This window comes from Ylistrum balloti, unplaced genomic scaffold, assembly GCF_031769215.1.
Source record: "Ylistrum balloti isolate Yb309-2 unplaced genomic scaffold, AGI_CSIRO_Ybal_v1 Utg369936, whole genome shotgun sequence".
Taxonomy (NCBI): Eukaryota; Metazoa; Mollusca; class Bivalvia; order Pectinida; family Pectinidae; genus Ylistrum; species Ylistrum balloti.
In genome coordinates, this window is record NW_026782046.1 from 427,233 (window position 1) to 442,897 (window position 15,665).

At 32.0% G+C, this 15,665-nt stretch overlaps 1 protein-coding gene across 1 annotated transcript in view; it reads left to right on the forward strand.

The window, feature by feature from the left end:
- The first annotated feature begins 315 nt into the window (after positions 1-315).
- Positions 316-15,665, forward strand: part of LOC132547145 (coiled-coil and C2 domain-containing protein 2A-like) — a 40,289-nt gene continuing 24,939 nt past the window's right edge. The window contains exons 1-12 of the mRNA XM_060210900.1: positions 316-545; positions 1,712-1,805; positions 2,851-2,910; positions 3,547-3,621; positions 4,163-4,454; positions 5,333-5,475; positions 5,897-5,992; positions 8,913-9,005; positions 10,491-10,514; positions 14,158-14,361; positions 15,005-15,065; positions 15,398-15,535. Coding sequence (XP_060066883.1) covers positions 541-545; positions 1,712-1,805; positions 2,851-2,910; positions 3,547-3,621; positions 4,163-4,454; positions 5,333-5,475; positions 5,897-5,992; positions 8,913-9,005; positions 10,491-10,514; positions 14,158-14,361; positions 15,005-15,065; positions 15,398-15,535 — 1,285 coding nt within the window. The 5' untranslated portion in view covers positions 316-540. The remainder of the gene's footprint in view (positions 546-1,711; positions 1,806-2,850; positions 2,911-3,546; positions 3,622-4,162; positions 4,455-5,332; positions 5,476-5,896; positions 5,993-8,912; positions 9,006-10,490; positions 10,515-14,157; positions 14,362-15,004; positions 15,066-15,397; positions 15,536-15,665) is intronic.

Genomic DNA, 15,665 nt, shown 5'->3' on the forward strand with positions numbered 1-15,665 from the left:
GCGAGTCGTTGCTTTGTCGTCAGTTTCTGGTGAAGTTTAGTTTAAAAATAATTTATTATCAAAGTTTATGCTAAAATATATGTAACGACTGGGTTTTAAAATAAATAAATAAACAAAATTACCAGGTAAAGCTATCGATAACATGTACATAACTTCTCGATTGTTTACATGCCCCTACCTTGAAATGTCCCCTCCAGACCGTACGTATACAATATTTCGAAAAGAGTTATTCCCCTTGTTGGAATTTTTCGGGTGAGAAGGGAAAATGACGACCAGCGCCTTTGGGAAATTCAAGTTCTATCTTGAAGAATGGATGTAAACACATGAGCTTCTTGTGGTCATTGAAGCTAGTTCTGTTATACATTTATTTTATTGGAATATTTTCATCACATGCATATCCAAAGTTGACTTGACATCTGAAAAATTCTCAAGTTCGAGGAGTTGCTACGCACGCTGACTACTTGCAGCTGAACTAAACGATAGATGTAACGAATCGATATTTCATTTTAAAAACAAGGCAGGCCGTGCAGACCATTTGAAATGTCGTAAGTTTACGTTACTGTTGGACCACATTCGTCTCTTTGTATATTTTAATTTTATTAACAGTCATCCTAAGCTCACAAAACTGAAACTGGGAAATCGATATTTAACACGAACCACTATTTCTATGCAGTTTATTTTGTACAGTTTATTATTTCACATTTTAAAATCTAGATGTTAAACTTCATACATTCTAATAAAAATATATAATGAAACAAACGCAGACCTGCTACCGTACCAGTCTTTTTTTCACCCTTCTGCACACTTCTGGACTGTACTGGAGTTGTATTTGTCAACACTGCTAATGTACCACTTGGTGTTCAAAGTTTCAATCACGGTGATATAATTTTTGAAATATAATAACTTTATCACGCATGTGTCTTGGTATGTCGCGTCATCTTTGCAGAAGGATATTTATTTACTGTAAAAACATTCAGTTAATTCCCAGTTATTGTTTAATTAATAAATTCCATGGATATTGAACAATCATGCCATCAGACCCCTAGTCTATAATTTTTGTCACCACTGGATCAGATTATATTGAATTTCATGTATATGTAGTTTCACCATTTTATCTATATCTCATATAACAAGACATAGAGTTCAATAGATTAAAAACAAAAATGTTATTTCAATTTCAATGACAGTTGCATTGATATGTTTGCCTAGTTTTAGTTTCTGGTATTCTTTCTGAAAGAATAACATAAGAGGTTCAAATGTCATTAATTCAATTTCAATGAGATTGCTTGTCCATTTCATTATATTTTAAATAGCAATATTCAAGGACATAAAAGTGCTAAGTGTCTGAATGCCAGGAATCACAGTGATTAAATGTGTGGACACATCATTATCCAAATACCTGTAATTTGATTCATAAAATATATATAGTGTGAATAATATTAGATATGATTTATAAAATATACAGTGTAAATTATATTCAATAAATGGCCAGCAAGACTGGTAAAGTTTAAGATGTGTTACAAGAACAAGTGTTCTAAATAAATTTTATTCTGATCTGAAAGCTGGTAGCTCCAGTCAAAACAAAAAAAGGGAAAAATTCAAATAGCAATATTAATTAAACTTGATTGAAAATTTAAATCTTAAGGGAAGGAAGAATTGTCAAAACTTGTAGTGTACATGTACAATAGTTTGTATGAACTTGTTTTTGAAGGGACTCAAAACCAAAGAAAAAGAAGAGGAAGCAGAAGCAGCGCCTGCTTCCAGAAGAGGGTGGTGAAGAAGATGGTATAGCAAATCCTATTTTGGTAAGTCACTGAATCATGAAAGTAAGCTGTATGCAGCACCTCTATAATTGCATAGTAATTATGAAAATTTGGTTCATTTTTCCTGTGAAAAGACCAGTCAATTGATGGAAGTAGAAATTCAATGAAAATATAGTTTACTGTATTTGATATAATCAAATTAATTATTGATGACATAGATAATGTAGACATAGTATATTTATGTCATTGTTTCTTTCTTTAACTTTCTTTCATGAAATTTTATGTATTTATATACAAGTAGTAGTGTATTGCAAGATGGAAGACTGTTCTATAGACTAACTGTCCTTTGAGTAGAATAAAATTGTCTGTAGTCTATTATTATTATCATTATCATTATTATAAATGATAAATAATTGACAAGCCTACTTTCAAATAGATTAAATTTAATCAGTAGTAAGGAAGCAAAATCACTCTGAAATAATGAGGCCCTGGATTATATACGTGAAACGTTGTTTATAATTCTCTGCTTTCGGAAGGCTATTAAGGGTAGATATAAAAAACTATAAAGTTTTAAGACTGTTGATGTATCAGTCAACTAGAAAACTAAAACTGTAAATAAACACCTGTCACTATTGCAATAGTTTTATACTTGTCTTTGCAGATAAAAAAAATCATTCTGATCTTTACACTTAATATCCATTTATATCCTGCGATAAGCCCAAGTGACAAATTTATAAATTCTGACCCAAAGTGGAGGGTTGGGCAATTACAGGATAGTGATACAGTATAACATATGTTGGCATTTGTATTGAAACTGCGATAGATATTGATGGGCTTAGTACCAGAGTTTATTGCATGGTAGATGCTGTAATATAATTAATGCTTTAGCTGCATAGTAAACCAAATAATGTCTTACCATATCTATCCAGTAATAGCCCACGTCTGGTATTAATCCCACCCACATCTACTGCAGTTTACTGCTGGGGGTACTTTAACATAGCTCTAGCTTAAGTGTTGGCAACCTGTGCTTATTACAAAATAAATAGAATATTAATTTTTTCCCCTGATTAATAAAGTATTTCATCAGACAGGAGAAGAGTCTGACACTGGATTGGTGTACAGTGGAGGAGAGACTTCTGGAGGGGAGGTAAGTCAGAAATTATTCTCATATTTCTTATGGTACCAATAATTTTTAACACACAATTTTGAAAATCTACCAACATGGCACTCGCAATTTTGGATGACACATTTCTATAAATTTTTGTGATAATATTTATGATTATCTAAGGAAATTTTTATATAATCAGATCAAAAGAATTTTCAAAATGTTTGTATACACATTATTTGAATTCCTTATGTTGTTTTTTGTTGACACCTGCCTCCAGGATCATGAAACAGTCTGATTAGCAAAGTCAAAACCTTAGATATGTAAAATGTAAAAAAATGTTTAATGTTTTGACTTAGCTAATCTTAAATAATGTTATAAAAAACTTATATGATTGGCTAAGCTGAAAACCAAGACTAATTATAATGATCCTGGAGCCTGGTTATTTCTTATTTTATGTTTTATATTTTTCGCTATAAAGTATATGACCAAAAACAAATTTTCAAATTTCATGAAAATTCATTCAAAAACGTTACCACAAAAAGTAAGTCTTGTCGGAAATATGGTCCATAAAAATATGGTGAAGCTATAAACACACAGACTGATTGTTTGGACTTTATGCTAGTTGCTTGAATTTTGTTTTTGACATACAAACTAATGTCATCATTTTTATTGTAGACTGCAGAAGATATCGAAGAAGCTGAAAATCTTGCTCAAGATTTGAAAACAAAACATGCACAAAAACAACGAGAGGTATGTGATTTGCAACATTTTATAGAATGTTATGTGGTAGGTTCCTTTGATTTTAAATAAGAAAGTATTTCAAATGTAGGAAAAGAGCTTAGATCACCAGAGTTTATGATGTGACCATAGTAAGTGTTCTAGAGTTTTTGAATGTTGAACACTAGTGTACTATAGGCATCAGTTTAAACACCCCTTTTCTGGTAGGTGTGATTTTGAACACCTTGGTAGGCAGGGATTTAAAAACTGGTGTGCTCACAGGAATGGTTAAAGTTATTTTGGTAGGTGCAGGCTTTGGTCTGTCTGCTGTAGGATTGGGTGTGAATCCCAGTGTCAGGTGAATGTTTGTCAGAAATAAGAAAAAAACGTCTGAAAAAATTGTGTTTTATGTTGTATGGTATTACCTTGAAATTTCATACCAGCTTGTATCCAATTCTATTATAGCACATGTATTGGTGTATAAGCATAATTTTCATTGTTTGTCTAGTTACCTCTGTGACATATGCTTTAATTGAATTAGATATTTAAAATAACTTTCCTGATATCATTTCAGTTATCAGAGGTGATATCACCAAAAGATGACGTGGCCAAAGAACTTCGCACCATCAAGAAGAAAAGTAAGGAAAAGGTGGAAGAAACAATCAGGCAGGAACAGGAGGAGAGTGCGGTGGAGGAAACCACAACTTTACAAACTGCCACTGAGGTGGGCGAGGATGGTACCCTCCCTATGCCTGAGGGGGAGGAGACAGGGGAGGGCATACCCACTCTAGCAGAGGGAGAGGAGGAAGACGAAGAGAGCAAAGTGAAAAAACTGAAAAAGAAGAAAAAAACAGAAGAGTCTGAAAGTAAGTATAGGTCATTGATAGAGATATTAAGAAAATGTTTTAGAAAAAATAATATTTTGTAAAGAAAACTAGAAAGTACTAGAATTTATACAGTATACACTGTAAATATTACTCTGAGATGACACTGAAGTTAACAATGTAGTGTACAAGTTGAGTCTAGATCACTTTATTGATTTTTTTCCAGTCCACTACCTTGTTGACTGTGTGTGTACTGTGTTTATTTTCAACCAATTGTAGTTTCTAAAACTGAAAAGTTTTCTCATACCATGTTCATAGTTGCATGAACATATAAGTCAATTCTGCCCAGAGAAAATCCAAAGGTACACAATAGTTGCATGGTGAACAGAACCTGTGGATTGTCCCATTCTGAAGACTTAAGCCTTTGGGGGATAACAGCCTAGACTGACCAAAACTATCTTTAGAAATATCATTAATTTCTGTAGAAATTGTACCATATTTATCTGACCATAAGCTCATGACTGGTAATAAGCCCACTGATATATTGCAGTCCAGTAAAATTACAACCAGTGGTATTTCATTGTTCTACAATATGTATTGTTGATATAACTTACTGATTTCTTTCTCTTTTTATTCTAAAACATTGCTCTGTTTAATTGCTTTCAACAAAGCAATTTGACCATATGTGATCTTGGCTATTGACATACTGTTACATTAAAGTCAAATTAAACACCCAGTGATAAGTTTACTCTTTTCACCCCGATTGGACACCATGTCTGTTGGTCTTCTGAACTTAGTAAAGGACAGGATGATCAAAACTTGTCTACTTGCGATAAACTTGTTGTTTATCATAAAAAGATTATTTTATGTACATTGTACAAACTGGAGACAAATCAACGGTTATGACTCCTTATTTTTAGTTACTCCTCTGACTCAGGAGAAAGATGAGGACGAGGAAAAAAAGGAGGAGCCAGCCCCATCTAAACCACCTGAGGAAGATACTAAAACCCCAAGAGGAAAGACCCTCAAGGATCGGCTGAAAAACAGGCTACAGAAAGCCAAGGTACAGTACTCAGATAAATGTATCCCTGAATCACCTTCAACATTTCTATTTCTAAATTAGAATCACTGTGATTGGTTAGCAGTATTCGGAAAGTAGAATGACCAAGGAAGCTATGAAAATTATAAATTATTTTGATGAATGGATAGTTATAAGAGCCTGTAAATGAGAAAGGATGAGGAAAGATAACATTAGAATGAGATCAATTACCTATAACCAAACAATAATTTTTTTCACAACTATCATCTAAATAACAAAATATACTTCAAAAAAAAAGTTTTTAATTAAAATTAATTCACTGTTGGGAAAAGATCATCACACAAAATTGTTTACTCTTAATTCTTAATGAGAAAACCAAGTAACAAAAGCAAAAGGAAAGCAAAAATTATAGCAAAAGGCTTTTTCTATGAAACTTTTCAAACAGGAAACAGCTGTATCTGAAGTCCAGGAACAGGAGCGAGAAGAACGTCGAGAGAAACGACTCAAGCGAGACCAGCAGGTCACACGCTTTGATACTGAGGTATATAACATGATGTCACTCTATAATATCAAACAAATCTTAGGTTGAATATTTTCCCTGTCTGTGTACTTACCACAACATCAGAATTTCAAAAGACATGTCTACAAGGTGAGTGATGAGTTTTGACTCAAAACTATTGGAGTGAAAAGTGGTTTAACTCTTTATAGTCAAGGATCAAATGAAATCCCTGATCAGATTCACTTCATGGAAAATTTTATCTGTGATATTTAGATTCAGTTACACCCTAATTGTCCATCTCCCCAATAACTCCCTCTATCTACTTATACTTAGTTTTATTCCATCATTTTTTCATCTTTTAAGTTAGTTCAGAAATATGTTGCTGTTTATTTCCACCTACATATAATATGATTTATCAATGTTACTGATGGACATAATAATAATGTTTAATTATCTGTGAATTAGATCTCTTATATTCGGAAAACCATGAGTCTGTTTCGTCAGGTAATGAGAAGAGTTGCAAAATTAGGATAAGTCAAAACCCATTGGTACACTTACAAAGCTCAAAAAAGGACAAAGAAACAAAAAAAGATATTGTTTTGACAGTTGGACTATTCTTTCTGTATGTAACTTTATTATTGTTCAACTTCAGAAAAACATATTTCTTCCCAGTGAAAGTGAGAGCATTTGGCATTGTAAGAAAGTACCAGTCTGTTTTGTCTTTAAAACATTGTTTTCATTTGGTTTTGTTGTTAAAGTTAATGAAGCGTAAAAGAAATATTTACAAGTGAAATGGTAAGAAAATGTTCAAGGCTGTTTACAGTTGATATTGTTTTTTAATTTGTTATATTCTTTTTTAAGACATACTTTGTTGATGTTTTGAAATTTAAAGTTTTGTTTGAAATGATACATTTATGATCATTATCCTGCAATAAGTCCAGTAATCAAAGCAAAAAACTCTAGGGCTAGGCTGTTACAGTACAATGACATATTTTTTTCAGAATTTCTGGTACTTGATTTATCTAAGTCTTTGGTAATTCTAACTGAACTGCAAAAGGTATGAGTGGGCTTATTGTTGGATTGAGACAGATTTATACAAATGCATTTTGTCCGTTATCGTCCACTCTGCATAAACTTTCCATTCAAAAGAATTCTTCTCAATAACCAAAAGGCTGAGGGTGCTGATATTGGGCGTATATAATGCTGGGATGAAGGGCTGTCAAGTTTATTCATATCTTAGATCCTAACCAATTTTCAAGGTCACAGGGGTCAAATGTGTTGAAATATTTAAAGACTTCTCCTCCATTACCAAAAGGTCCATAGTCATGGTATTGGACCAGTAGCATTATGAGATGAAGGGCTACAAAGTTTGTTAAAATGAATGACCTTGATCCACTTTGAAGGTCACAGGTTTAAAATGTGTTAAAATGTTTAAACAACTTCTTCTCAATAACTAAAAGGCACAGTGTGCTGATATTGGGCCTGTATGATGCTGGATGACAGGCTACCAATTTTGTTCATATTATTGACCTTGACATACTTATAAGGTCACAGAGGTCAGATATGTTAAAAACAACTTCTTCTCAATAACAAAAAGGTCCATGCTGTTGATATTGGTTCTTTATTTTAAGTGGATGATGGGCTTCTGATTTGTTCAAATAAGTGACAATGATATTCAAGATTTCTTGGGTTAAGTGACTTAGATTTGAAGATTTCTTTTTCAACAAGCAATACATTTGGAGTAATGGCATTTATGTAATAGCATGTTTAAAGAGTTTGATTTCAAGTTTGCAGAAAATGTTTGTATGAATCTTCTTTGTAAACTGTATAGTAGTTGAGCAATTTATTTTAGGTCTATTTGGCCTCTTTCATTTATGAGTCTTTACATTCAGATGACTGTTGTTAAAGCCTGTGGGCCTCCTGTATGGCATTAGTATCAATGAAAAAAATATCATAAAATTTATTAATTTGGTGTCAACTGCTACTTAATAGCTTTTAAGGAATAAATGCCATATAATAATCTGAGTCGAGGAGACACATTTTGACCCTAACTTTCTGCTGTCCATAATATTAAACGTAAAAATGTAAAATGTTGTAATTTTTTCATATTCGATAAGCAGTTCAGTATTCATCATTTTTAAATGCCTGTCTCACCATACATTCCTCTACAAATCAGTTCTGTTGAAAAAAATGATTTCAGATTTCATATACATATCTGTAGAAAGCACTTACTAGGCTTAGCAAATCATGTACAGACGATAGACTCATGAAAATACTTTCAGAACTGCATTGTCCAAGCACTGAATCTAGCAATGTATCCAGTCAAAGTCCAGTAGTAAACAAGCACAAAACTTAATTTCTGTCAGAATTGTCGGGATCAAATTTCCATAGAAAATTTTGTACTGGTTTGACAGTTTTGCTTTTACCATTCCTAAAGATGCATGAAATCGAGGTAACTGTTTTAATGTCTTGTGTAAATGCACTTCTTTTTCAAGGTATAGGTAAGTCACTACTACAGAATGGTGACACTAATTAAGGAGTCAATAGATGGACTGATATGCCATTATTAGCCATGTGTTAGGCACAGGTGACATTCAATTCTGTGTATGTTTTGACCAATTTCTTAAGAAGATGTGCCAATGTTTTGACAAAATTAATTTCAAGACAACAACTGACTTTTCTCTTGCTTTAATAATTGAAGAGACTGAAAAATCACTTCGACTCTAATGAATTTGTGACTTATCCAAACTCCAATTACAAAGATGAATAAAGAAAATAATTGGGGAAATTATATTTTCAACTCAGAGTTTTGACTGAAGCTATTTTGTGACAATGAGTTTCAACTGTATTTTTCTAAGCATAACTAGGGAGTGCAATATTATGAAAAATTTTGTTAGGGTGAATGTCATAATATGATATAGCAGAAAACTAATTTTACTTTTTTTCTACTGAAATATGTCAGTATGATGAAGCTGAGATGGAGAGACTTGAAGAAAGATCCAGACAAGTGAGGATGAGATTGAAGAAAATGAGTCAACAACCTTCATCTGAACGGGTATGCACAAAGTTATCTGATAGTTCAATTCAGGGCCAAGGTTTCCAAAATTTAGCTACATTTACAAGTAATTATTTTTTTGATCTAAGGTAATAGTCTGTAAGATTTCTCCATGTTCCCAGTTTAATGATTAAGTAATAACAAACACAATCATTATATGAATATAAATGCTATTTTTATGATTTGTGAAGATATAAACTCCACTTATAACCAAATCCACAGGACAGTGACCAATAGCTTGGCATATCAGGTTCTCGTTATAGCCAGGTATTTTTCTGGCCATATATAAAGGGAAGTAACTCTTATTTACAAATACATTTTCATTGCGTTGGCTATTGATGTAGTGTATATTGTATTATGAGTGCAGTTGATGATGTGCAATATTGAACAAAGGCTTCAACAACAATTGCAATGTGTGTCTGTTTTAAGAAATATCAGTTATTACTTTTTTTTTTATTTCCTTAATATTTAATCTAGATCATCATTTTCATCACAGTGTTTTAGGATGGTTGGTCTGTTGCTTGGTTGGTCTGTTGATTGGTTGGTTTGTCGACAGGTTTTAAAATAAAATGGCAGTTTGTTGTCGATATCTGTTTTAGTACTGTTACTGTATATAACAGCAGTATAAGAATTTCAGGATAATACCTAATCTAGTTATATGTGGAGTTTTTTAATTTTAAAGGAAGTGTGTGTGAACTGTCATTAGAACGATTTTTAACAAGTGAGGCATTTTTAAAACCAATAATGAAAGCCAAACTGGATAAAAATGAAGACATTTCTAAAAAACTGTATTTAGAATTTTAGGAACTTTGAGATAAAGATTTGTGAAAGTAGCAAGATTTTGATACCAAAGCCCTTTACAAAATGTTTTCTTTATATAATCATGCATCTTCTGTGTTCATAGTTTAGTTTCATTCTATAGTCTTCTTGTCTGATCATATTATATTTACATACATAATTATAAGTTTATGCTGTTTCTAACTTTTTATTACTGATTATAATGTACCTTTTTTTTCAAAGTATTTTCAGTTTGCATGACTTCATAGAAAAGTTTTCTGAATAAATTTTAAGTACAGTACAGTGGACCCAAGATAATCTGAACACAATTAGTCTAGAAAATTCACAATCTTTTTTAGAACAGATTTCCATTACAGTAAATTTGCTCACCAGTCTAGAAATTTGAATTCAGATTTCAGAAAGAGTTTTTTGAGAAAGGAATAGACTTTTTATTGTAATATTCCTGCATAGTCCTGACCTTTGTTGTTCTCATGTGAAAGAAATCGGTAGTGTTCAGTCACCCATGCTAGAGGTTTACAGCTTACTGCTAGACACCATGTGTAGCCAAAGCTGCTTGGCAGATAAGAAAATTCATGATCCAGGCGATTTTAATGAGAAGGGTGTTCAGACAGTCAAGGGTCCACTGTGCAATAGATTAATTCCCTGTATATTCATTCCCCATATTTAACTCATTAACTCCTCTTTTAGATGAAACAAGTATTGGAATCCAAGGTAATCACTTTGTGTGATATTCACACATCAATGTTTGTGTGTGATATTCACACATTTATGTTTGTAGATGTTTCCCTTTGTTCTTGTTGAATGTTTACACTCGGTGCTGTTTACCGAAGCACATCACACAAATTTTCTTGCTTATGAGCTTTTGTGTAATTTGAATAGAGTGTAAATGAAAGTTTGATATGTAATATTTCTTGAAAAAATATGTATTTAATGGTTGGTTTAAAAAAAAAAGGATAACTTTTTCTGAAATCATTAAAGATGAACCCAAGAAAAAACTGAAGAATGAGAGTTCGAGTATAAAATCCAGTTGATTAATAGTAATGATAAATACATACAAACTGTAGTTAGAATTATAATACTATTGCTTTACACAATCATGTACTGTAATTTAAAGTACTCTGCTATAAACTTCACTCAATTTTTTCTGACACTTTGTTGATACAAGTTCTCCTCTCTCTTCGATTTCATTTATAAGAGTTTATTTCCAGTTCTTTTGACCCCATTTCTTATACCTCCTCAGTTTTTTTCACTTTAAAATCTGAAATCAATTATGAGAAATTATTTCCTTGTGGGTTTTATTAACTTTATTTGTTCTTTCATTGTATCATATTGATATGTACTTTCAGCATTTATTTCCTTTTGCCTTATCATCCACAGTTGTCTCCCTTGTTTGAATGGTCCCCCTTCTTAAGAGTTCTTTCTATACATATACCAAACTTACAAGTTGTTTCTCATTTTACACTCATCTTCTGTCACCATAGTTATTTTTGTAATGTAAGAATGATATGCCTTCTTTAGGTTGTCGTCCCGTTCACTGAGTTATCTGCCCTTGAATACTAAATATGTAACCTGATCTGCATACCGATAATTGTCTCTCAGCTAATGCATTTCCTTTCTTTAGAGAAAAAGAATATTTTCTCTGAGGGTTGATGCCACTTCATCTGTCTTCTATATGTATATATATATCATATTAATTGAATTAATACTTACTCGCAAAAGAAAACATTCACTTTGAGAGAAAAAATACACATGTACACAAATCAAGTGTTTTGCAGTTTTTCTGCACAGTTTCATTTGAACGTGTGAATTGTTGCTTGATGATTTTTTTTATGTTACTCTTTTTGTTGCCAAATTCTTCATTTAGATCAGTTTTGAATTTCAGTGTTTCTTTTTTGTGAAACCCTTCTGTGTACCTCTAAGTAATGACCTAAACAAACCATCATCAAATCTATATATATAGAATGATTGATATACAGGAAATCTGTAATACGTGTAAGTTCTCTCCATACCACCCAACAAAAGCATCAACAACAAAAATAAAGAAGAAAATTATTTATTCTAAAAAAGCAGCAATTCTTCATTATCATTCCCAAAATCAGACTGAAAAATATTTTGATCTGAACATATTCACTTCATATTCAAGAATTTAGATAAAAGAAATAATTGCAGTCTAAATTATTTCATCCAGATCTGTATTAAAGGAAGATATAGGATGGAGTATCTATTTATGCAGCAAAGAAGGCCTTTGTGTTTGTGTTTTAAGACAGAAAATGAGGAATTGTTTTCTTAACCTTTATCATATTTCTGTACCACTGATCCTTCACCTTTTGTATTGACAGATTTCTTAAATGAGGACAACTTCACTGTTTTAACACAAATTTGTCTACAACTTTTTCTAGTGTCATCATTATTGTTGTTATTTACACAACTTGTGATGATATGACTTTTACAATGTATACTGTGACATAGATAATCATAAATACATCTAATGTTGACTATTGCGTAATGAATATAACATGTTTTTTTACAGGAAATGTTTAAAAACTTGGTAAGGCCGGGTGAAATTAACTCTTGTGTTAAAACTAAAACTTTGAGGAATAAATTATCATTCTTTGAATGTTAAAAAAGACAAACATAAAGGAAAGCGGAAAATTATCAGTGTTAAAGGTTCTCTGATAACAGGGAGGGTAACCCATGGTCCTGAGGCTCAGAGACTGAGCATCAGGACTGTGTGTTACAGATGATGGGCTGATACCATTAACTCTAATAACCTGTTTCCTTGTGCAGATGAGAGGATGACAATTAACTTCATCAGTATGCAACCAACCTGAACTAGTGTACAAATTTGTCATACTGCAAATCAGTTAAAATGTCATCTAAACCTGTATCTATTTTTAAATTCTGTAACAAAAGGTAGCAGAATGGAAAATTTCACCTTTGTCTGATCAGATGTGGTCTGCAAAATAAGGAAAAATTTCTCTGAAGAATTAGAATTATTTCTCATTGCGAGTATCTAGATATACAGTCAAACCTGTCTATAAAGGTCACTCAAGGGAGCACAGAAAAGTGATCTTTATATAGAGGTTCACTTATATTACTGATGCATCGGCAACCAATTTTGGTAGAATTGGATTCAAAACAACTCATATTTGATTATCCAGGGAACTTGATTGAACTGAAAACATGATACATGTATTAAACAAATAGTTAATTGACTTATTTAGTTGATTGATTGGTTAATTGGTCAATGATATCAATTCGATTCCTGTTTTCAGTATGACAAATTTAAATGTGAATGAATTACACTAATCAACTTTAGGGTTGGATATATCTGAGTTTAATATGAAATATGATTGCAGTAAGTGAAACTTCTTCCAACAAAATAAAAAAAGTAGGGTTTCATTTTTTTTAATCTTTTATTCAATGAAAATAACATTATATTTTACTACCTGTATTGTAATAGTTTCAGTTTAACATGATTATTCGAAATGGCTGAAAAAGGATCATATTGACGCCATATTTAGAGAATTTAAAGGATTTAATAGAATTTAGTGTTGTGACAGATGAAATGTAAAATGCCTAAATGTATAAGATAATTGCATAAAAAACTGAATTCTTGTAGTGTTGTGATTTACTTGACAAATATAGTAATTTAAAACATTTCTTTTTGGGGTATTTCTGAAGCATAGATGCCTATTTTGATTAGTCAATATTTTGATTCATTAAGAATTATTTTTTGTTTGTTTGAAATAATTTGATGATGTAACATGTGTGCTAATATGTGCATGTTTTTGCTTAGTTGATATAAAATTTTACAATATGTTTTCATTAGGAAAATGGACTTACATGTACTCTCAATGTTAATGCAATTGAAAAGCTCATTTTTGTTCAGGTCAACATTTGATTTGAAACTGATGTGTTTTGTATACTCCAAAATCATTGGTGATGTAATATTGATATTTTGCTAACAATTATAATTCTTTTTTTATAAATATATAAGAAAAAATGTTTCATTCAGCTGAAAATTGATTACATTCTACTTGTAAAATTGATCAGTCAAAATCATAATCCTTTAAATGTAGAAAAAGATGAATGAATGAAATAAATTTTACACCTTTTTAATGAGTCTTTGAAAATGTGATAAGAATAAAAATTATTAAATAATGCTGGGTACTGGCAGAATATTAAAGCACAATTCATTTTTGACCAAGCTGAAAGTGTAAAATGTGTTGTGTTCTTATTATGATAAATCTATTAAGTCATCTTAGTAATAATGTGTATGTTGATATGTAAATAGTAAATTTTAGATGTTATTTATAACCCTGAACTAATCTGTTTTTGTTGCCTTATATAGGGGATCTTTGTTCCTACAACTGAAGAGGCTTTTGATTTTTTCACACGTAATTTTGATCCTGAGCCAGACGAAGAACAGAAGGAAGAAGCAGAGGAGAAAGCAGATACAGAGAAAGACGAAAAAGAAGACAAAGATGAGGAGGAAGCAGGTCCAAGTACTGAACCCAAAGAAGGGGAAGAAGGAGAAGAAGCAGAGGGAGAAGAGGTGTGAACATTTTTCATATTTCAATTCTTAAAATATATTCTTCGCAGCTTTCTTGACGTTTTAGTGAAGTTTGTCTTCCTCTTATACTACCAGACTTCAGTAATTACATAGTACTAGTGCTTGGTCCTGAACTCTGTGATATAGAGAGTTTTGGGCCTCTTCTCCATGTGTTTTCAGGGAGGGAGGAAAGGAGGCAAGGGGATGGGGGGGTTATATTGTAACATATGTTCATCCATTCTGTCCTGATGTGACTTGTCCCATTCCAAATCAATGTCTTCAGAACCTCCCAACATAATTGGTCAATATTATAGTATTGTAACATGTTTAACATCTTACCTTATATCAGTCAAGAATGCTATGAAATGTATGGGAACATGTCTTATGGGTAATATATGTGTTACAGTGGCATATGTGGTACAGCCTAATGATTAGAGAGTTATGGCCCTTTGTTGATTACATTTAAGTTTGTCCACAGTAGGGGACTACAGATAGCTTTTACTCAACTTGGTTTTTTTATCTGTGTTCAGTAGAACTTGCTGTTTTGCTAAAGATTTAGGAAGATCCTTGATTCAAGTACAAATAGTCCTTACAGTACCACATTGATTATTTCCAAACGAATGTTTTATCTGAAAATTGTTTTTAGGATGAGGCTGCCAAGAAAAAGAAAAAAGAAAAAAAGAAAAAGGACAAAGAAACGGATGAAGGTTTGATATTTCATCAAAAATTTTCAGTACTTGTACAGGTTTTCATAGTTATAGGTAAATGACCAGTGAAATATGAATCCATGTCTCTACCTCCACTTAGATCTTTCTTGATTGATAGCATCCTTAAGAATACTTGAAATTAACTGCATTCTTCCTTAAAAAACATTTTCCTTGATATTAGATATAAAATTTTAGGATCGGATTATTTGGCAGAATTAACTAACTTTGAAGTTTATGATAGCTGAAGCATATATGTTTTATTAAGAGGAAGAAAGGTTTTGACAACATTAAACGTAGTTCTATTGTATGTTATTAGCTGTTATGTTTTACAGAGAAACAACCTCTACTCGATGTGATGGATGACGATGACGGATTTCGCCCAGTGATAGTGAGAGGGCCAGAGTTTCCTGACCCAATAGAGATGCAGAAGAAAGAGGCGGAAATCTACTTTGTACCATCAGTAACTACAGGTAACTGTAAATAGAATCCATAAGAATAAGACAAATCTGTCATTAGTCTGTGGAAAACAATATTTTATGTAGAAATCTAGTTCCTAGTAGCAGTTGCTCTGAAATGAATTCTTCCATGTTTTGGACAAAA